The sequence below is a fragment of the Lutra lutra genome, chromosome 14 (genome assembly GCF_902655055.1).
Source record: "Lutra lutra chromosome 14, mLutLut1.2, whole genome shotgun sequence".
NCBI lineage: Eukaryota > Metazoa > Chordata > Mammalia > Carnivora > Mustelidae > Lutra > Lutra lutra.
The window spans coordinates 61,696,872-61,720,311 of NC_062291.1; the positions used below are offsets into that span (position 1 = coordinate 61,696,872).

General features: G+C 51.5%; 1 protein-coding gene across 5 annotated transcripts in view; it reads right to left on the reverse strand.

Annotated features, from left to right (window-relative positions):
* Positions 1-23,440, reverse strand: part of FBXW4 (F-box and WD repeat domain containing 4) — an 82,876-nt gene that overhangs the window by 31,854 nt on the left and 27,582 nt on the right. For 4 of the 5 annotated variants that reach the window (XM_047703214.1, XM_047703213.1, XM_047703217.1 and 1 more), the window contains one exon: positions 22,518-22,612. In XM_047703214.1, the coding sequence (XP_047559170.1) occupies positions 22,518-22,612 (95 nt within the window). Of the gene's footprint in view, positions 1-6,186; positions 6,715-22,517; positions 22,613-23,440 lie in introns of those variants that run through there. The other variant, XM_047703215.1, reaches the window with a different exon arrangement.

The following is a 23,440-nucleotide window of genomic DNA, read 5'->3' on the forward strand; positions in this document are numbered from 1 at the left end:
TGTTAACCCACCACTAAGATCCAGCCACAAGGTGGGTGGACCATCAGAATCAGTCGTGCTACTGACACCGCGCTCTGCGCTGGCCCCGCTGCTAGGAACTACTACCGTTCCCGCGCTCAAGCCCTGGCAACAGAGGTTCAAAGCGATTCTCTACAGAAGCATCTACAAAGTAAAGGGTGGCTAGTCCAAACACCCACAGTTCAGAGACATGAAAGCAGACCCTCCCCTCACACCCCACTATTCCTGAAACAGCCTCTTCCCTCTGGGAACAGCCCAGACCAACACACGGCAGGGGCCAAGCAGCCTGTTGCTCAGGAACAGCTGGCCTGGCTTCTGTCCCCCCACCGTCTTCTACTGCCCTTCATCAGTCCTGGGTCCCACCTCCTCAGGCTGCCCTCTCGCCTCAGGTGGAAGCTCCTGCTCTGGTACTGGCCACCCCCTCACATAACAAGGCCTTGCCTGGGTCATTCCTTCTGCAAGTACCTGAGAGCACCCAACCCAGCCCCAAGCTACAGGTGCCAGGGGGATCAGAGAAAACAAAACTCAGAGGCCTGCCCTTAGGCAGCTTAAAGTCCAGCTAGAGAATCAAGTCTTCAATTCACATTAAAAAAAAAAAAAAATCAGAAGAAATTCAAGACCATCAACAAGTTCTAATCCCAAAGGAGAGTAAGACCCCCCAATCCCCCCCAAGGCTGGCAAGGAAGACAGTGTCACACAGTAGCTAGAAAGCATGAACTTCGGGATCAGATGTCGGGGCTCAACCCCTAAGTACCTCAATTACCAGATTTGACTTTAGGCATGCTAATCAAGCTCTCTTAGGCCTCAGTTTCCTTCCTTGTAAACAGGTGAGGACAGTACCTGTCTGGGAGGCGTAAGGAACTATAAAGCATTCAGCAGGGCACCTGGCACTTAGCTGCCGTCATGGTCCTCATTGCTGGCTAGGCTGCACAGAGGCACAGGGGACTCCCAAGTAAGAAGCAGCCTGTAAGCGGAACCTACATCATTCCCCTCCTGAAGCACCCAGAACTAGGCTAGAAGAGAGACCTTGGGTTCACTGTGCCCATTCTGCAGACCACTTCAGAAAGCTACTGTCGGTGCTGATGACAGACAGGACAATTTTAACCTGGCCGGGGCCACAGGAGATCCTGAGCCAACCAGGAGCCCTGAAGGGGCAGACTGGAATTTGTGCCCCCTTTAAACTGACCACAGCCCCCTTTGTCCTCTCCCGCCCCTCACTCTGCCCTCAGCTGCTGGCTGGAATGTGGGGCCCGGGTGCCAGAAGGCCCAGGCCAGGCAGGAGGCCGGGAGGCACAGGTGGTTCTCAGAGGCGATCCCTGAGCCCCAGAAAGCAGTTCCCCCACAGGCTCAACAAAGCTGGGGCTTGTTGTCGGTCAAGGCGCCTATGCTTGTTTGGGCTACGGCCCAGACAGTGGGGTGGCCGGGGCAGGCCAGGGGATACAGAGCTGGGGGCAGCAGCCAGCCCTTTTGGCACCAGCATCCTCCTTCCCTGGGTTTCTCACTTTGTTCAGCATGGCAACTGAAGGAGGCCGGAGAAAGCACTTTTCACTACCCAGCAAATTAAGCCACAGGGAAAGGGAAAAGGATGAAAGGTTTGGGGGTTTTAAATTTTGGTTTTGGGGTATTTAGTTGGTTTGAAAAAATAATAAAAGTTGTTTCTGCAATCCAATTAATTTCAAACCCAGGATTCAGAATGTAAATAGCCAATAGTGATCCCACAGCACCTGATACCTATCAGCCCTCTTCTGAGACTTCAACTCCCAGTGGAGCCAGAGCCGGTCCAGAGAGGCCTGGAGGGAAGCTTCTGGGTCGTTGTTGTTGCTGTTTTACCTCTTGGTAGGGGTGGTCAGGGATGGGGCACAAGTATGGCTTCAGTCCTAGCATAAAACTCTAGGGCCTCAAGCTCCCCAGGTCCACACATACCCACGTGCTCCTGCCCGTCGTAAACATGCACGGCTTTCAAACGGAGTCCTGACACCAGGGACTACCAGAGTCCATGTCTTCCCAAGAACCAGGTCCTCCTGGCCCCAGCCAGGGGCAAGGCCCCCTACAATGTGCGGAACCGATGCCAAAGGGGACCATAACTTACTTGTTTCCTTCATTATCTCCAGGATAAGCGTCCTCACCCACAGGTCATTCTACCTCTGGTAGCAACCTTCACCTGCGCCTCTGAGCACGGACTCCGGACGTTTTCTGGTCCTACCATACCATCTTAGAGGATGAGTGGAAGGACAATTCTCATGGCTCTCTGGCCTAGGAGAGGTTTTCACACAGGCCTTCTGGACACTGGAGGCCTTCGCTAAGCAGCAGGCCTGCACAGCCCACCCACTTTCTCCGGTTCAGCTCAAACTCCCCCTCATGCTTGCTTTCGGACAGGTATTTTCTGGTAGCATGTTTTTAATCATGCATTTTTGAAATCACCAACTATAAAAAGCATGGATTTTTCTCTTTGGAAAAACATGAGGATACCAAAAAGCTCCTTTGATTAGAAGTTTCCTTTCCCACTAAGCCACTTGGGATGGGATACAAATCTTTTAGAAGAATGAAACCGAGTGTCACAAATTTGCAAACACACTTGACAGTAGTTTGGGTTCCTGATTTACTGGCTGGGTAGCCCCCCTCACTTCAGGCTTTCATTGCTACGCGGTCCCCGTGCCAAATACTGGACACTGTTAGCCACTGACCGAAAACCAACTTCCCATTCTCCCCCTCCCCCACCCCAACATTCTGCTCCCTCTGTGGAAAAGCCAAAGAGTTTCGACCCTGATGATAAACCGCTCGGAAGTGTCAGGTCAGCTGCGACCCACACAGGCCTCGGCCCTCTGCCAACTCCACAGCTCCTGCCTTGTCGGCTCTGGTCGGCATTCTCCCACATGCCCACAGCCACCTGCAGGGACTCGCTTGAGAAGCCCACAGCTTCTTCCAGAGAACATTTCCTTGCCTGCTGCCACCAACAGGAGGAAAATTCACAGACAAGAGGAATCCCAAAGAGAAGCCTGGGCAAAAGATAAGCTAGAGGGATGAGAGAACTTGAGGAAACACTGGGACTGCCAGAAACTCCATGACCAGGTTCCCAGCCCCTTCTCCATGCTCCAGGGAAGAGAAAACATATGGGCATTCATATGTGGCCTTATGCTGAGGTGCCTTCTTGAGGGGATGCGGTCCCAGGAGAAGCAGGGACATTAACACAAGTCAGGAAAGTAAAAGGCAGAGGAACCCACGTGCATCATCAGGAGAGCTCCTGTTCGGGGTGGGGGACCCCCAGAGACCAAGGAATCTGCCCGCTGCCCTGACACACACTTTCAGACATGTGGGCTCAGAGACAGGGGGCGGGGACACGCAGAGCTAGGAATGCAAAGGCCGAGGATCCTGCGCCGGCAAATAAAAAAGCAGCACTGGCTACCAGTCACTCAGCTAAGGTGCCAACCGCCGCCCCAGATCGTCCGTCATTCCGTCTCCTCTTCTTTGGGAAGTGGGAAGTGCAAAGGGATACTCTTCCTCTTTGGGAGGGGGAGGAAATGGAGGGAAAGTGGGGAGACCTACAGGTGATCAGTGAGCTCCTAAGTCCCAGGTTCACCCAATCAAGTGGTCCCCAGGCCGCTGAACAAAGGGACTAGGCCTCCATTAGGAATTAGGTCTACCAGCCCCAGAAGACAGCCTGGGTACTTAATGTCCTCAGGGAGGCTGAGCTAAGCAGAGACTTGTGGTAAAAGCAAAGGATGATTTGGAAGAGAGCAAAACCTCCAGGCCTTTGATAAGGCATGACAAGCACGGATTCTAAATGAGATTTTGTAGCTCTCCGCTTGGTACCACGGCCATGGGAGGAAATTCTCCCATGACAAAATGCTGTCTTCTCTCAGCTTCCCTGAGAACACTGAACACCAGATAATCCAACTGACTAGGCAAAACCTAGACAAGTCACTTCTTCGAGTAAGCACTCCAGATCAGAATTCTCTTGGGATGGATTATACTCTGGACATGATCCCTGGGGCAGCAGCAGCAGGAAAAGGAGTCAGAACTATAAAGCCAAGTTCACCTGTGTCACATTGTCTTCCATGGACAGGACCAAGCCACCCTTCTGCCTGGACGGAAGTTAACATGCATCCCACCAGGCCCAGTTGAAGGCAGCACACTCCTACCCCTCTCTGGCCCCAAAGGACCAGGTCCTGAGCATCCGGGAAACAACAGCTGTGTCAGACCACTGCGCTGCAGCTGAATTCCACCATTTTGGACTTTTAATTCAGAAGTTAAAATAGTCAGATATCAGGTCTCCCAGGAAGGTGGGGTTTCTAACTGACGTTTTTGTTTTGTTTTGTAAAGATTCTGTATTTATTTAACAGAGAGAGAGAGAGATCACAAGCAGGCAGAGAGGCAGGCAGACAGAGAGGGGGAAGCAGGCTCCTCGCCAAGCAGAGAGCCCGACATGGGGCTCGATCCCAGGACCCTGAGATCATGACCTGAGCCGAAGGCAGAGGCTTAACCCACTGAGCCACCCAGGCGCCCCATCTAATCGAAGCTTTTCTCAACATCCGCAAATCCCTCAATCTTAGTTGTAGAGGTGAGGCTCCCCACTTTCACCAAGGCTTCTTCACTTCTTTATTGTCACAGAACGAGGTAGGCCTCAAAGCACCCTCCCACCGCCCACCTCTCTCTCCTACCTTGCTCCGCACTTGGCTTTAAACCCCTGGGTGCTCTATGAAGTTACCAAGAGCAATTCCTGCCTCTTCCCCCAACCTCAACATGACTGTACTTTTAAAGGGAGGAAAACAGTCCGGGGATCCCCAGAGAGGCCGACTGCACTCTTCCCCCTTGTAATGAAGCTTAATAATGAAATGCCCTGCACTCCAGTTAGTAAGAAATGCTCATTTTCTCCAGCTGAACACCTCCATAGATAGATCTAATTTGCTTCCGTGTTTCTACCTCTTTCCTCCATCGAGCCTGCATTTAAAAGGCTGTGATCTGGTGTGCCCTCCCAGCCAGGCACTGGCAGGACAGCCCCAGGAGGTAGGGGGAGGTGATGGTGTTTTTGACGATCTTGGAGCCCCAGCCTGACCATCCCTGACACCCCTGCCCTCCACGGTCACATCCATACACATAAGCTGTGTCTCTATTAGGCTCTTTAGGAGTTGGTCCACAAAAATGGAAGAGAAGGGAGGGGAGAAATAGCATTTGGAAAAGTTAAGGGAAAAGAACAGTAAAAGGGAAAAAGGAAGGGGTGGGTACCTCCAGGAGTGCCTATTTCTCAACGAAGGAAATGTTCTCTGCCACACAGTGGCCCAAAGTAGGAGCTGCTCCTTACTGGTGGGCCCCTCTGGGACTCAGGCCCCTCAAAGGCCTTGGAGTTCCAGCTGCTTTCCCCTGGTCAGGCCTGGCAGTGGCACTGGCACCAATTCCTGAGACAGTCCGCAGGGTGCCAACAGCAGCACAGAGGAGACGCTGTGCTTGGGGAACCTTGGCAGGATGCCTCCCCAGGGCCATCTCATCTTAGGGGCCAGCCCACATCTCTGCCTTCTGATCGTATGGAAAGTGAGGACATAGTCCATTTCTAAACACTGGACTCCTCAGCCGAAGGCCTCCAGCACTATACCAGATGCCAGGGCCAGGGCCTAGCCAAGGTGGTGGGTGGGCAGGTCCTCACCCACTGGCTCCCTGACTCGGAGGGATCCTTGCACTCCCCCCCACCAGGAGTAGAGCAGGCCACATCAGGGCTCCTAGTCTCCCCCTCCTAGAGGCATGTGTACACACACCGGGGTTCAGAATGGGTAAAGACCCTTTCCCCCAACTTCTGACACAGAGAGATGAATGGTAAAGACAGAAGACATTCTATTGGACGGTCCCCAGTGAGTATACCTGTACCTGTAACGGGCCCCAGTTCTCCTCACTGGGGAACACACCTCCCATCCTGACCCAACATTCTAAGGGACTCTTCCCTCCAGTGCCGGAGAGGAACATTTGCGATTTGTCAATGTTCTCCCAGACGCTGGCCTCTTTTCTGTCTGGTCCTGTTCTCTTCTGACCCTTACCAATTGCCAGAGAGTCATCCACAGCAGACTTGTGCTCTCCCAGCACCCCTCCTGCCTGCCCCCACCTCCCCAAACCCCTGCAGACAAGGCCCTGCCCTGACTCCCTGAGGCTCACAATCTGTGCTTCTGCCAGACTCAGTCACGAGGGGGGTGTAAATCATTTCAAGCTGGCAGCCCTACACGGTACAACGAACTGCCCCTTGAGGCGGGGGGGGGGGGGGGGGGGGAGGGTGAGCGTGTGCCCGAGCATCCCAAGGTGCTCGGGCTTTCTAGGCCCCCCACGGTGGTCTGTGACAGACACATGGATGGGGGAACCCTGTGCCAGCCAGAGTTGGCATCTCCCCCTACCTCTCAAATCTGCCACTCGCCTCCAGGGCCGAAGACCCTCCAAGAAGAGGCCCTGCAAGACAAAGGCCCAAGGCCCCCCAGCCTGGCCTCTCAGCCCAACACAGGCCCGCATTAAAATCAACACTCCGTGAACACACAAAACTGACAGGGCAGAGGGGGAGCACACATCAGATACAAAGATCAGGCTCTCAGGAGACGCGGCCTGTTGGTCTCCCATGTTAGCTCCAAGCCACTAAGCGCAGGGTGGGAAAGAACGCTGTCGCGGTGGCAGGCTCCCGCCTGGGCTCCGGGCTCGGCAGCCTTTTCACGGGGAAGATGCCTCCACCTAGAAAAAATGCAAGCATTGTGTGGGGACCATTAATGCATGCGCCTCTGCACATTCCTTCGAGAAGCAGGAGCGCACTGGTCCCTGAGCCCCCGGCCCTGTGCCCCAGTGATTGTACAACAGGCCTGGAACACACTGCACATGCCACCTGGTCCTTCCCCCTAGGCCCCCGGCTCTGTGAGCGGTGGGAAGGGGCCCGCCAAACACCCCAGCTTCATTGTGCCCCAGAAAGAGGGGACTAATTACTTGCCTACACTCTGGAGCGTCCAGGGAGAAAACAGAGGCCAGTGGGGTGGAGAGGGTGGGAAATGGGGGTGGGGGGCTTGAAGAAGGGAGAGAGAAAGCCACAGGATACATTTCAAAGTTTCTCTAGCAATTTGGGGGTGGGGGAAAGAAAGCCTGGTCCTGATGTGAAATCATACAGAGGTCAGGGCTGGGTCTCCCACCCTTGTGAGAAAGTGGTGAATCGGGGACGGTTTATCAAACGATCATTTTTTTCTTTTGAAACCGGGAGGCAGCAGCCTGGACAATTCTGCAGATGTGCTTGATGAGTTAGGGACAAAAATGGCCCTTCTCTGCCCCCCTCCTCCCCTCCTTCTATAAGGGCTCCCATCGGGGGTTGCTTCTCCCTCCACTGCCTCCCGGGCCCTCCCCTCCCTTCTTCAGTGGTCAGCTGAGACCCCCACCCACTGCTTGCTTTTGTACTCTTGGCCTTTGGACATACTGACAGGGGCCTTTATGAGACCCCAATCAAGACCCCCATGTCACAGGTACCTAGTAGAGACACCAGACCTTTTCAAACAAGGGACAACAAGGAAAATCGGCGGGCCCATTGTCTCTCCTCTGTGCTAAGTGAGATGAAAGGGACCCGCGGCCCCCTCCCCACAGCCCGCCTGCCAATCACCTCTAGTTATTAAGGTCACAATGTGTAAATTCTTTTGACCTGCACCTAATCAAAGATTCACCGGCCCTTTCAAATCCGAATGGGGAGGAGGGGAGAGATTCCCTCCCATAAACCCAGCAAACTCTCCCTCAATAAAATTTCTCTCTCTGATTCCTTCTCTGCTTCCCATCTCCACCCCCTCGCTTCTCCTCACTCCGCCCTCCTCACCACCAGCTTCAAACACAAATGACAAGCCCCATGGAATTACTACCCCCGAAGAACCTGAGGAGGATTTGAAAGTTTCTATTTAATTCCCTTTAAAGAAAGATTTCAGACAGGCATAGTTGCCCAAGCAAGCCCAGGACCGGGGCAGCCCCTGTGGCTCTGAGGACAAATTGCTCCGAACAGCGAAGTGGTCAATTGACTTTTTACGTTCTCCTCCATCCGCCTCTTGCTTTGCTCTGAACACCATCACGCATGGAGCAAACACCACAGGAGAAACCCAGAAAGGACACCCCCTCACTTTGTCACTTAGCACCTCCAGCTCAGCTGCTGACCCTCTGAAACCGAACAGAGGGAAAAATTACCCGGCCCAAAGTAGGCTGCCCTCAAGGAAAACCACCACAGGGAAGCACAGAGAAGAAAACAAGAGCCAGAGGAAAGAACTTGAGAGAAAGCAAAACTTGGAATTTACTATAGTTCAGAAAGTACGTAATGCTTAAATCAAGCAAGGAGAATCAACTGTTTGCAAATCTCCATGCATCAATATCAAGGCTATGCATTTTTACCGTATCTATCCTATGGGTTACATAGAACAGGGAGGACACATGAATTTATGTACACTGTCCACTGCCGACTGTCACCGGATGTGCCCCTCTCCCCCAGCTCCTAGCTTTCCTGCCTTTCTGATGGGACCTTTGGCCTCTTGGTTTCTCCTTGCCCGGCTGCCTTGACTTCTCCGCGCTTTCCCTCGACATGAATCCCTCATGGTATTTCAGCTGTTGTCTCCATGCCATGTCTGAGCTCCAGGCCACCATCCCTGGCTATCGCTGCTCACAGCTACCTGACTGTCCCACTACTGCCCCCAGACCAACAGGTCAAAGACGAAACTCAGCCTGGTCAAAACCAGGCCACTTTCAGTTACCAGGCTCAGGGAGGAATTCATGTGGGTCCCTTCCATCCCTGCCACGTGCAGCCGTGACCACTGAGTTCCTCCCGAATTCAGTGCCATCTTCCCACTCTCCCTGGGAGCCCATACCCTTACTGCTTGCAAACCAAACTCCTGGAAAAGTATCCCAAGGGCCTCAGCCCCTCCCCCTCCAAAGCATTCTGTACACAGTGCGGCCACATTAACCCTGTAACTGACTCAGTGTGGTCACAAATCTTCCAAGGGCCCCTACCATCCTCAGGTTCAAGTCCGACTGCTCCTCAAAGCCCCTGAAACCCTGCCCCAAATGTCTCCTCCAGCCTCACTGCTCACCACTCCTTACATAAACTCTGCACCCCAGCCGGCCACACTGGTCTCCTCTGAACCCCCAGACTTACAAGGAGCTTCCCCATCCTTACTAGGTCTTTGCTCTTCCCATCCCTGTGCCTCAGGTTCCCTCCTGTAATGTAAACAGAGCCACCATTAAGTGCCACTTGATATCCCATGTCACCCAGAAAGCCCCCCACCCCATTTCACTAAAAAGCTACTGCTTTCCTCTGATTTCCTGTCAAGAACCTTGGCCGCTGATGGCACTCACACTCCATACAGACTGGGATGATTTGTTGTCTGAGTACATGCACTGTTTTCCCAACTGGACTGCAAGCTCCTGGGTGGTAAAAACTGCGTCTTGGGCTTCATACTCCCCATGTGACACCGCACATAGAAGCTTTCTCGAAACATTGGTAAAGGCAGGCATCTGGACACATATCACATGCAAAAAACAGTTCTGAGTTTACATTACCTTTTTAAAAAATTCCAATTATTTTAGTTAACTTCTTTCCCCCACAAAAGGGCCCAAGCACGGGCGCCTGGGTGGCTCAGTGGGTTGGGCCGCTGCCTTCGGCTCAGGTCATGATCTCGGGGTCCTGGGATCGAGTCCCGCATCGGGCTCTCTGCTCAGCAAGAAGCCTGCTTCCCTCTCTCTCTCTGCCTGCCTCTCTGTCTACTTGTGATCTCTCTCTGTCAAATAAATAAATAAAATCTTAAAAAAAAAAAATTTAAAAAAAAAGGGCCCAAGCATGAAACCAAGTTTAATGCTGCAAAAGTAAAAGTAAAGAAGGACTTTTTCAGGGTGACAGAAACATTCTAAACTGAATTGTGGTGATGGTTGTACAACTCTGTAAATTTACCAAAAATCATGGAGTTGTATACTGAAATTGTCTCTTAAAATGGGCAAATTTTATAAGGTGTGTAAATTATACTTTCATATAACTGCTTAAAATAAAAGCTAAATGTAGGTCCATGCAACCTTGATTTAAATAACTATGTAAAGAAAAAAGGAAGAATTCTTTCTACAGTTGCCTGGTGCTGAAATGGATATTTAAATACCCTTTACGTCTGTGCTCATTACAAAAACATTTAAATACAAAAAAAAAAAAAAAAACAACAACCAAACACGAAAACAAAAAAACGGGAAAGGTCAAAAGAAATCCCCTAATAAGAATTAACTCTGAAGAGATAGTCAATAACTATTATACTATTTTGTGACCTTTTTTATTTTTTTCATTTAATAATAGGCTAGGACATCTTCTGGAGTCAATAAATAAAGGTCTCATCACCCTTTCAGTGGCGAGGTGGATACCACAAAATATTTTAGCCAGCCCCCATTACTGGATATTTATGTATGCTTCACATACGTCTTTATGCATGCATCTTGCACACTTGTCTGGTTGTCTTAGGATAAATTCCTAGATGTGGAATTTATGTGTCAAAAGGTTTTCGTATTTTTATTTGGGTACTCACTGCCAAAGTAATGAAATTTTAAAACTCTAACTTTCCCTCTTATTCCTGGATCCGCCCTTACCCGCCTGCAAAGGATTTTCCTGGCCACAGACCTTTAACAAGTGGCAGAAACCTTTGAATAATCTGTATTTTTTCTTCCTTAATTTTTTGTTTTTATTCTCAACCACAGTTCACCCAGGATACTAGTAAGATTCAAGCTGGCCGGAAAGGAGGGTGTTGTGAACACATTAGCCCATGTGTCCCTCTCTCTTGGCCAAATGTGACAGATCGCACCCTACATCCAGCTGACCTTTTTCTTGGGTCCTTCACCTTAGGACCCCAGTCCACTCACTCACTTGTTCTCCCATTCGGGCTGAGGAGAAAAGAGGCTCAGGCTTGGCCACCACAGCTAAAGTTACAGTCATGACAGAGAAGAAGTAACAGGAGAAAGAGAAACACCCTACAAGACAGTCCTCGGGAGAGAGAGACAGGAGGGTCACGTGCTCAGAGCTGGACTCACTCTGCAGTCTCTGAAGGCCACTGTGCAGCAAGTTCAGAGTGAGGAGCGCATGCTAATAAGCAGTGGCCAACAGAATGTGGAAGCATCCTATAGGGGAGTGTGCTCCTGAGACGTCAGAGTGTGGCCCAGCCACCCCCGGACTCATCCCGGGCAAGACTCGAGCTAATCTCCCTCTCAAAATTCCCCAGTGAAGAAGGAAGGAAGGAAGATTCCTGGTGGCCACAGGCAGAAAGGGTACATACATTTCACTTTACCCCCCACAGCACAGTGTTGCCCTCCCTATCTGTTCGGCCCACGTTTGTCACATGTGCAAGAGGGCCACACAGAAAGGGGTGGAAGCAACCCCACAGCCGCAGGGCAGCTTGACTCCTGGGGCATCCTTGCACTTGAAAAGCTCTTGCCTCTGGCCTTTCTTGTGTCTTCCTGTCTAGCTCTGCTCCTAGAAAAAAGCCAGTCTGAATCTTCCCACCTGACCAGCTGGTTGCTCTGCCAGCACACTGAAAGCAGGGGTCATCCCCTGCCTATCCCCACCTCCAGCATCACCAGAGCATCCAGAAGCAACCAGATAGCAGTGTCTCCAGCCAGGAAGCAGAACGCCACACATGCTCTCTAGATGCAACAGGTGAAGCATGGGAAATCAGAGGAAAAAAGCCCAGTGACCCCATGTTAGACTTCATCAAGCCTACCCACAGCGTAAAGAGGGTCAGAGAGAGCAGAGGATGAGAGCCGTGACTTTAACACCTTCTCCCAGGGGGCACGCTCCCAGGTCCTCCAGCCGGCATGATGACAAGGCTCCAGTCCTCAGGGCCAGAGCGCACGCCGAAGCGTACTGACTTTAGATGGGGCCTCTGTTTCCAACCTGCTGTGAGGATCAAATACTATACCATGAGCACCCTAACCACTGTTCTAGAAGCTGGATTATGGCTTCGCTGTAGGAAGAAGCAGAGGTGGAGACAGCAGTGTAAGCTGAGCAGGGCCAGAGACAGGTCTGAACCACAAGAGCACAGAAAAGATACAGGTGTGTGAGGAGGGGGCAGGAATCACAGCAAAATACAATTTATAATTATTTTAATCTCTTGAAAGATTCTCTCCCATAACTTGAAATTCTCTTCTGCACATTAGGCCCTGCTCAAGATTTTGGAGGTTATCACATCCCAACTGGAACTCCTTTTGCCCCCTCCTTTACTTTTTTGTGCACCATTCATGTTTTAAATTTGCATTGCAAACTATGAAAAAGGAAAGCTTCTGCAGAAAGCAATTTCCTGGGCCAGCAGCTCTTGGACTAATATTCCCTTTGCAATTACCACGGCTTCTGCAAGCACATACTCTCCTCCCTCCTCCTTCCTCCGATCTTCACTGACTTGCCAGCACCTTGTGTCTGAGCCATGCCAATCAGATACAGGGTACTACAGACCAGGTCACAAACTACCCCCTCTGAAAATGCCCTAGCCAAAGAAAGGAGCAAGACCAAGCGGGAAAGGAGGCAAGGACCTTGTAGTTGGCTTGGTGGGACCCCCCAGAGGCAAAGGAGTTTCATCTGCAGCCCACAGGCACAGAACTTACATAAGACAGGAAATAAAACCCCTCCCCCAAAGGTTAAAATCTGGAAACTTCGGAAGAGTCCTGTTGAAGAAACTGCTAGAGAGGCACAAGGATTAGCAGATGTCCCAGCCATACAGCCAGGGTTCTTTTAGTCTTGGTCTGAAGGAAGAGAACACAGTGGTTCGCTTGCTGAGGCGTAAAGTGTCCTTCACCATCATCCTACGGAGAAGCTCTAGTCAGCACAGAAGAATTCAGAGTCTACACGGACTTTCGGAGCACCTTTACAGCCAGCTCCCCAGATCAGCAGTGTCAACACATTCCACTGTGGTTCTATATGACAGGTCCATGCTTTCTCCTGTCCCAGCTCTTAGGTCCCCAGCTCCTAACCTCCCAAATGGAACTACTATAATAACGGAACTCACTCACACCCAGAGATGGTCACGGGCAGCAGAAATCCTGTTCTTGGGTCTGAAGCCCATGGCCAAGCAAGGCCATGTGTGACCGCCCTGAACTCAGACACTGTGGACTACCAGCTGGGCAGCCCAAGAACCAGGACTCTGGGAAATGGAAAGGTGGTGGGGAGACAGGGACACCTTTTCAAAAAACTTGGTTTGAAATGAAAACAAGGAACTTAAGACTTGACTTCAAACTGAAGTACCAAAATCTGTCCCAAATGGCCCAAGATTCACCTACTTGCAGCAGGAGGATGGGGGGATCCTCCAACCCCTGACATCACCCCCCGAATGCACAAACCTCATGCTACTGATCCAGCCACATCTCGCCATGGCCTTATTCACCTGGGCCCAGTACCAACCCTCCCCTATCCCCAACTGTACTTGCAAGTGTGAGCTCCATTGCCCCAAGAAACTAAAAGCACAGATATTTCATGAAGACGCCTCTTTTGATTGATCTAAGTGTTACAGCAAACAGGTGGAGAAATCTTCTTAAATATATGAGTATTATCATGACAGAGCCACTGGAACGGATCAGTGCCGTAAGTCAGACAGGGCTAGAAGTTTCCGCCCCACCATCAGGTTCCTCTTTAGCCTTGACAGATCAAACTCAAGCCGAAGCAGGCTATAGAGATCAGCTCGGCGTCCGAGCCAAAGGTCTTCACAGTGAGGGACCAAAGCTGCCCTGGCTGGGCCTCTGCCGGCCCGTGGCCCAGATTAATCACCACCAGGCAGGGCCTGGACACCAAGCTGCAACCCGAGCCCAGCAGCACCTGCGCGGGGGTCGCCCCCGCCCCTCCCGCACTCCTCTCGGGCAGGACTCCAGGGCATGAGGGTGGCCACCTGTTGGCCAGGCTACCTGGAGCAGGAGGGCAGGACACTCAGCCACCCTGAGCCCAGCAGATAAGTCACGGAGAGTGCGTGCGGATCCGTGGAGAAAGGTGGAAGGATACAGCAACTCAAGCAGTAAAGTCAGCCCTCCGAGAGAGAAAATTCTCAGCCTCTGGACAGAGAAAGAGAAAGGTGCCAGTGCTCCTCTCTTGACTGTCCAGAAGGAAACTCTAGCTGGAGACCACCAGTGGGTGAACTCAGCCCTGAGGCTCTGAACTAATGAGATGCTCTGGGCTGTTTGGGACACATTCTTGTCATCTACACATCAACAGGATGCTGCTAGGGAGGACAGAGACCAGAGCAAGGATGTCTTTTCAGAACACCCCAAATGCTTCCAAATAGGCCTTATGAGAGGGAGCTTAGAAACAATTCTCCCTGTCAGGGCACAGAAGGGCTTCCTCGGAATACCAGAACCTCAGAGAACAGGTCTCAAATGAGCTCCTAGATCGGTAAGCTATTTCAAACACCCGTACCCACAGAGCGAGCAGCCACGTACGGCGTGTGTACATGTTATCTGTCAAAGCCGGAACGCACTTTTCAGGACCAAAGGGCCCTATTATAAATTCTTCTCAGATGGCAATCTCTTTTATATTGTTGTTTCTCTAAGGAGAGTAGGAGGAAGTATTCTTGAGGCTCAAAAAAAAAAAAAAAAATCAAAAGGAGGAAGATAAGCATGAAGATCTGTATCTTCGAACCATCTGTCCCAGGCCCTCACTCGTGGTACAGGGAGCAGGCACTCATGGACGCAGCCTTTCCCACATGCCCCGTGGCTCCAGGGAAGGAAGAGTGGGAAGGGGACAGAGGCAGAATAGAATGTGTGTCCCTTGAAAGAGGAAAGGAAAGCACACGTCGGACGGGAGGAGAAACAGCTCCTACACAGCACCTTCGTGTTAGAGGGAACACCCACATCCTGACTGTTCCACCTCGTACCTCCAGAGCTCCGGCTCCGGAATTCCCTTTGAACTCCGGCTGCAACCCAGTGAGGACAGAGCAGTGGCTACAATTACACACTTGCTGGGGGTGGGGGGGCGTGCATGTGACAGGCCATGAAAGGTCCCTGACTATAAAACAGACTGGAAAACAAACCCTTAATTTAAATGTTAATGAAAGTGCTGTGGAGACATCAGAGGCTTCCCGGCTGCTCAGAGAACAGCTACACCAGTCCCAGAATTTATAGCTCCCCTTCGCCCTCCCGCCTCCCTCTCTGCCTCATCACCCACTGAAGTTTAAAGAGTACGTGTGTGTGTGTGTGTGTGTGTGTGTGTGTGTACACATACACACACACACACATAAACCCACCAACTAATTTTAACATTAACTCCATGCTTCCACCTGGGGATGTGGACTGCTAAATTATGTGCTGGCAGAACAGTGATCAAAGGTGGACAAATACAGGCACACTGCACACACAGCCCAGAGAAGCAGGGGGGACTCTGGCAGGGAAAGGACGTGCTCTCTTCCCAATGAGGGGAGAGAAGAAACCGCTGTGGTGCAGGCAGGGATCAGAGCCAGGAAGGGCGGGTGGCAGGCCAGTCCTCCAGGGGGCCAGTCCCCCAGCTGGGAACTCAACACACCGTACTGCCCTCCGACTGGTCCCTGCCACACGACGCTGTCTAGTTCACAGTGGCTTCCCCAGGGCCTAGCAGTAACAGGGACTAAATCGAGATGGGGTGGGGGGAGGGAGAGAGACAGACAGCAGTGGAGCAAGAGAAAGAACGTGACAGAGACTGAGGGACGGCCATGTCTTCCTGTCAGGAGAGGCAGGCTCTCCGGGCACGGCCGCATCTTCAGTGCCCTATCTTCTGCAGCGACTTCTACTTCTATTTGTGGTGTTTTATTTAAGTCTGCTCTTGACCACTGAGGCAGCCTTGCTGGCCAGGGAAGAAGTGGCTCCCACAAGTGGGTTCTGGGCCAGCCCGGGCTGGTTGGGTTGCTGGTCCTAGGCCAGCAGCTCGGCACATGAGCCTCCCTGAGCCTATCCTGCCCTGGGCAGTGGCAGAAATCCAGGGTCTTGAGGAAGTGAAACCCACCCCCGTGGCATCTCATCTTTGCTACCGATGGGTACACTTGCTTAGCCAGGTGGGGAACTCTAGGGTGGTGGGCACTGCACTGAGATTCGGCAGGACCAGACTCCGTTTCAGTCTTATCCCTATACTGATCCTTTTCCAATTTACAGTCATTTCAGGCTGGACCAGGTGGCCCATCTGGCATCACCCAGAGCTTCCTTCTTTCCCCAGGTTCATGCCCCCTCTTCCTGCCATGCCCGCCCCCGGCCCCTCTGCAGTGTCCTTGTGCCTCTGACTCTCTCATCTAGGACCACCACATGCAGAAGGCTCCCCCTCCTGTGTGCTCTGCAGCCTGGCAAAGGAGGACACCGAGCCCCTCTCTGCTTAGGGAAGGTCTCCTTTCCCTAGACGGGCCCAAGAGGAAGCTTCCCTCTGCCCTGGCCCCAGGAAGGCAGGACAGAGAGACCGAATTGGCCACAGGTCAAGCCACAAGGTAAAGCACAACCAAGTCAGCCATCAGAGTCTCTCCTCAGGTTACTGAGGTTAGGGTTCCTTTCCACAGCCCAGCTCATCACCAACCAAAAAGAGCAAAACTCAGAGGCACAACCATTACCTTTGACTCATTTTCCCCTAAAAGCTCAGAGTTACGCAGTCCAGGGCCACAGGATTGCTGAGCCGCTGGGAACCAAAAGAATCCAAACTGAAAGTTGGCTGCCTCTTTTTTCCAATCTTTCAAACCTCTCGGTCAGAGAAAACTCCAGATGCAATTACCTTTCACTAAAGAAAGGTGTATTTCAACAGGCTGGTGAATGTGCGTTTACCACACACACAACACACAGTAAACCCTGTAGCCACTGGAACAAACACCCCGCTCTCCCAGCAACCCGCCCCCTCCCCAAACAGTACACAGTGACTGCTTTCCTTCCAGACTCTCCCTCACCTCTGGGAGAAATGAAGCAAGCAGGGGCAGCTCCTTCATCAAAACCCCCCAGAGACCACAACTCACTTCACAAATTTGAATCGGTACATTTCATGCAGACTTGGACTATTCCGCCCAAAAACAAACAGGCCACCACAGTAAGCAAAGTTACACAAAATTATATTGTATACTTAATAACACAGCTAAGTCAATTTTCTACACCTATACCACTCAATATATTTCCCTAATGACAGAAACAAGAGAGAAGGGATTAAAACCCAAGTGTCCTGGGAAGCTTTCTGACCACACTCACACGATAGCAAGCGTTGTTTGGAGATGAAGGAAGGAGTTGGCTGAGCACCTCCTTGTTCTTGGAGGACAATAAATATGGTGTCTGCAGAGGAAGGAGGAGCTGTGGGTTCCTCGCTCTGCCCCTAGCAGGCAAACAGGGTGATCCAGTCTCCGGATTCACTTCAGCCCCCAGGGCCCCACAGCTGGCTTGGAGCACCCCACCCCGCACCAAACCAAAGATCAACAAGCACTCACAGGCGCCCGGGAGAGCCCAGGCCTCACGGATGTCCTGCTCTCCCCAACCCCTCCACCTCAACTAGGGCCTCTAGGAAGACAGAATGTTCCTCAGGCCCCAAGAGCCTTTCAAGGGCCGCAGCTACCATCCACCATGCATCCACGGTGGATGAAGGCACAGCAATGACCTGGGCCTGCCTCGTGGGCGTCCCTCAGCACCCCAGGACTCGGCTCTAGGCAAGAGACCTGAGCTGAAGAGCCACCTCCTCTGCCCCACACCACGTGTGGCCTGCATCAGTCTTCCCTGAGGCTCACTTTCTCCCTCTGCTGGGGAGGGGTGTGGTGGTGGCACCCCCGGCCCCCTCAGCCAGAAAAGGCAGAGTTCCAGGTGCTCAGTGTCACCTGGCAGCCGTTACAGTTCCATCTCACCCCAGCCCCGAGTAAAACCCTCCCGGGAGCTGCCATCTCCCAAGGGTCTGGTCAATATGTAGGGCAGTGGGAGGAGCAAGGAAGGGGTCTTTAGCTGTGCCTTATTTCCTCACTCTTGAGTATTTGCTAAATTTATTCAGCTGGCAATAGTTTTTAAATGGCAATAAAATTTATCGGCCATTTTAAAAATTATGCTTTTCAGGGAGCCTGGGTGGCTCATGAGGTGGGTTAAGCCTCTGCCTTCAGCTCAGGTCATGATCTCAGGGTCCTGGGATCGAGCCCCACAACGAGCTCTCTGCTCAGCAGGGAGCCTGCTTCCCCCTCTCTCTCTGCCTGCCTCTCTGCCTACTTGTGATCCCTCTCTAATAAATTTTTTTTTAATCTTAAAAAAAAAACAACTATGCTTTTCTGTATTACTCATGGAAAAGTGCTTAGAATCCAATGTGGCCCCAGGAGGTCATATGGGAGCTATACAAGCACACCTGGACCTACAGCCTTAGGCCCTGGGTGAATCTCCCACAGCTCCTCTCTCCCATCTCAGGCTGTCCTCCTTTCCCTCATCAAACAGCTCCAGGCTGCGCCTCCTCTCCAGAAGGAGCGCTTCACCAGTAAGTCAGGAATCTTAAAAACAGGATCACTGGTGTCAGGGAAAGAAGACGGGCAGGAGGGCACACAAGTAGTAGAGAAAAAGGTCCTTGTCTTCCACCCTCCTGTGGAGACTACTGGTTTTCCTTCTGTGGTTTCGAGTACCTAAACACAGCTCTAAGCACATATCTGGTATTAAATATCACCCTCCACAGCTGTTTACCCATCAAGAACTCAAGGTCATGAGAGGAAGGAAAGGTGACATTTGGACACAGGACGGAATACCAGCTTTCTCCCAGTCATGAGCACCTCAAATAAAGCCTGAGGCTTGAGGCTTCGTGTTTCCTACTACAAGTGTCTAAGCACACACCTAAGAAAAAGAAGGCAGCAAAGCACAGCTTTGATATGATGCATAGCTCTGACAAACTGTTTTCAATAGAAGAAAGATTAATTGAGCAAAGGGATGTGGCAGGTCTCCTAACTGTTCAAGATCCTTCTAAACGGATGAGGGAGCAGTGAGAGACTGGGAAGCCATAGGGTCAACCAGGAATACATGCCCCAGAGGGAAAGTGCTGCCCATGTCCCACTCATGTTCTTTGTGAGGGGTTCACGGTCACATGCCAGTAGTGACCACACGCACACCGATGACCATACTCAACAGGGTGTGTGGCGGGGAGGGGAAGAGAAGACAGCAGGCAAGGGCAGGAACACTGAGGTGGCGGGGAGGAGGCAATTCCTGCTGAGGGTCCCCCACCTCAAGAAGACTGTAGACAAGTAGTGTAGCTCCAGGAGGGCCCAGAAAAGTCCCCAGCCAAGCTGGAGACATGAGAGCAACTAATGCCTCTGAACGAATGCTACCCCAGAGAGGAGAGATTCTGGGTGACATGGTGAGATAGGCCTTTTAGCTTTGTAGAGTGTTGTTTTTTTAAGATTTTATTTATTTGCCAGAGAGAGATAGAGAGACAGCGCTCGGGCACAAACAGGGGAGCAGCAGGCAGGGCAGGCAGAGCAGGCAGAGGGAGAAGGAGACTCCCCGCTGAGCAAGGAGCTGGATGTGGGACTTGATCCCAGGATCCCGGAATCATGACAGGAGCCAAAAGCAAACGCTTAATGGACTACACCACCCAGGGGTCCCTGTATTTTCACTTTCTTAATATCTTCTGAAGACATTTTTTAAAGATTGTATTTATTTATCTGCCAGAGAGAGAACGCCACAAACAGGGGGAGCAGCAGGCAGAGGGCGAATCAGGCTTCCTGCTGAGCAAGGAACACGATGCAGGGCTGGATCCCAGGACCCTGGGATCATGACCTGAACCGAGGATCATGACCTCATCCCTGCCGAGTGTTTTCTAATCATTTCAGGTCATCTTCACAATCATCTAGCAAGGTCTATAAAAGAAACTGTATCTACATTGAATAAATGAAGAAAGAGGCTCAGAGAAAGGAATGACTTACCTGAGGCCACCCTGCTGGTGATGACAAAGCAGCCTCTTCCAGAACAGACCCCGAAGCCAGGAGGCAGGGTCAACCCAGATGGGAAAAATGGAAGCACTCATTGACAGGTGCAACTTCATGGACATGGGGAGAAGAAATGGATTTAATAATGGAATGAAGCAGCCCTGGCCCAGGACACTCAGGGTAAGAGAAAACGGGGGAAGAGCAGCAGCATCCACCCTGACCACCGAGTAAAGCCAGGGTCCCAAACAACGCAAACAATTTTCAAAGAGTCCCCAACACCATCTGTCAAGCTGGGGAAAAGGTCATCTCAAACAACTGCGGTTCAGGAGCCAAAACAACCAATCAACAGTGAGCGAAAGAGTCATCTTAGGGCCAAGGAGGTACACCAAGAGGATAAGCAGGCTCTCAAGGAGAATGAGAACAAACGATCCAGGTTTTCACCGAAGAGGAGGCACATCAAGGACCTAGCAAAGGGTCTGGCACAGGGCAAATGACTAATACACACGTGTTGTGGCCGTTGTAGACTAGTACTGGTATTGTCCGAAAGCCAGGTCGATCCTCAAAGCCAGGCTGCAAGTTGTGGCCAAAACAAATGCCTTTTGCTGTGTTCTTTTTTTTTTTTTTAAGATTTTATTTATTTATTAGACAGAGATCACAAATAGGCAGAGAGGCAGGCAGAGAGAGAAAGGGAAGCAGGCTCCCTGCTGAGCAGAGAGCCCGATGCGGGGCTTGATCCCAGGACCCTGAGACCATGACCTGAGCCGAAAGCAGAGGCTTTAACCCATTGAGCCACCCAGGAGCCCCCTTTTGCTGTGTTCTATATGCTTCTTAATGACAAGACCAACTAGGACTTCAACCTTTTTGACTGAAGCTATCTTCAACCATTGCCATGCTCTATTCTGTTATGGGTAGCCTGACATATTCCAGAGAGGTGGCTAGAGTCGAGGACCAAGGGATGGGGTGCTAGTTGAATAGCCATGTTCTTTGGTCTAGATCACCAGCCCTGAAGGGCTTTCCCTCTACCATCGGCCACACCCCAGCCTACCCTAGTCTCCTGACATCAGCAGAAGTCTGTAAGATGGTTACCAGCCAACCTGCCACCTCCCACAGGCTGTTCAGCCTACCTTCAATCCTTACACACATCCAGCCCACAGACCCCCAAGCCTGGCCCACTGGCTTTAAAAGGGGGAGCAATGGAAAACCACTGTGGAGGGGACCCTGCCTGATCGCTCTGTTCTCCACTGTCCGCTCCCACACACTTAGGCCTCTCTACTCCCTGCTGGTCTTTCCTTCCCTCTTTCCTAGGATTGCTAGAATGATTTGTTCTGAACGGCGACAGGTTTATAGGTTAGCCGACACCTCCGCTCTGTGGAATTTTAATTAACTTCTCCCATCGTCAATATGCTAAGGAACGGGGTCTCCATTCTCTGGGGTCAGCAATGTGTTTCAGGTCCTGCTATATCAGCCGTCAAATTGAAGAATTAATGACGTGGCTAATCGGCTCTAATTCTTTAGAAAGAAAAAAATTTGAAAGGGAGTTGCAAAGGGGGCAGGAGGAGGGGTGTAGGCTCCGTGGGGTGAGGAGAGGGAGGCTGAAGGGGGCTGAGTTGGGGAGGGGTGGAAATCAACTCTCTCGTAAAACTAGTGACTGACTTAAACCCCCTGTTGGAGGGTAGCACCCCTACAGCTTTCCCACCGATCACTGAGGGCCAAGGGTAGTGAGGGAAGACCCCAGAAGAACAAACACTCTGGCAGAGCAGGTGCAGGAGGAGAGTCCATGTATCCTTCTGGGTAGGAGAGAGGCTCAGCCGTGGTTCAAGAAAGCCTAGAAAGCAGAAGTCAGGATGCAAAGCTCACTTGTTTACTGGTAAAGCTAGAGGAAAGAGGCCGAAGAGTAAAGTAAAGCTACCATCAAAAATTTAGCACTTCTGGGGCGCCTGGGTGGCTCAGTGGGTTAAACCTCTGCCTTCGGCTCAGGTCATGATTTCAGGGTCCTGGGATCGAGCCCCACATCGGGCTCTCTGCTTGGCGGGGAGCCTGCTTCCTCCTCTCTCTCTGCCTGCCTCCCTGCCTACTTGTGATCTCTGTCAAATAAATAAATAAAATCTTTAAAAAAAAAAAGTCTTTAAAAAAAATTTAGCACTTCTGCCACAATTATCACTCTACCCCACATACCTGCCTTTGGATGAGGGCCCAATTGGACATGGGCCTCACACCTGTCCTGATGACTCAGCTCTGGAAGGGATACTCCAGAAGACATTTTCCAAGGGGAACAAATCAGATGTGGGTTGTGAGAGCAGGCTGGCTGGTGCAGTAACTTCCCAGGGGAGCTAACAGGCCTCTGCTTTGGAAGTAGCCCCAGAGGGCATATGCTCCAGAAGGGGCACTCTTGGAACAGCTGGCCTCGGTTACATTTTAATGGTATCTTTTCCCTCATATTTCCAGGGTAGATGCCTAGGAAGTTACTTCTGGAATGCCGTCTCCACCCCACGCATATATGAAAGGAGCCACAGACTCAAGCCTCTGGAGGATTTTCAAAATCTCCAGAAGACAGGCTCAAAGCAGCCTGCAATATACAGGGGGAAGACTGCCGAGCCTGCCCGACCTCAGAAAATAAAGCATTATTACACAGGACAAAACCATACCCCAAAACATCTCCCTTACCTTAGTACTGGGCTGATAGCGATGGACCAGACTCGGTCTTCAGTCTGGATGGTGTGTAAGCACTGCCCCAGCCGACCCGAGGCCAAAGGCCATACCTGGAAACAGGAGAGGAGATGCTCTCGTTGGCACTGCCTGGGGTTGAGATGCGGGATGAGTGTCCCAGGGAGGCAGGGAAGGGAATGGAAAGTCCTTTCTGTCCTGCAAATGCTGAGCTCGGAGGAGCAGAGGAGTCATCCCAGCCTCTGGCTCACCGACCTGAGACCTGACTCCCATACAGACCGCCCTCCTTAACGTCCACCTGAGAGCCCTTTCTGCACCACCCAATTCTATACCCGGGAATCAGAAATCCATACGCTTCAGCTGAGACCTGACTCAGCAGGGGGAACAGGTGGGACTCACCTCTCTTAGTAACCTCCTTGTGTTTGTGGGTTTTCCTTTTTCCTCTCTCTCACCCAGATTTTCCTTTGGGAAGTAGGGAGGAGGATCATCAAGGCCCAGTGTGGGGGAACAAAGACAGCAAGGAGAGAGGAGTAAAAAGAAAGACACAAGGGAAGGAACGAAGGGAAGAAGAAGAGAGGCTTCAAAGCACGAAGGTGGCGTGTCGTTGTTTATTTGTTGATAATGCCCAGGATCCAGTGCTATTCGTGTCAGCAGGGAATTTAGCACCTAGTGTCACCAAAAGTAGCAGAAAAGCTTAGCTCTTTTAAGCTCCCATATCTCCTACAGGTTAAAAATATTGCTTGGAGAACGTTATCTGGTCCCTATCAGTCAGGAATGTACATTAGCAGCCACTCCGGGCTTAGCTCTAATCAACACTCAGGGAGCCCTCAGCGGCCAGTGCATTTAGAAATCTCCCATTAAGCACAAGGCCCCCCTCACCTCACCCAACCCCAGATGACACACTCAGGGAAATAAGCCTCTAA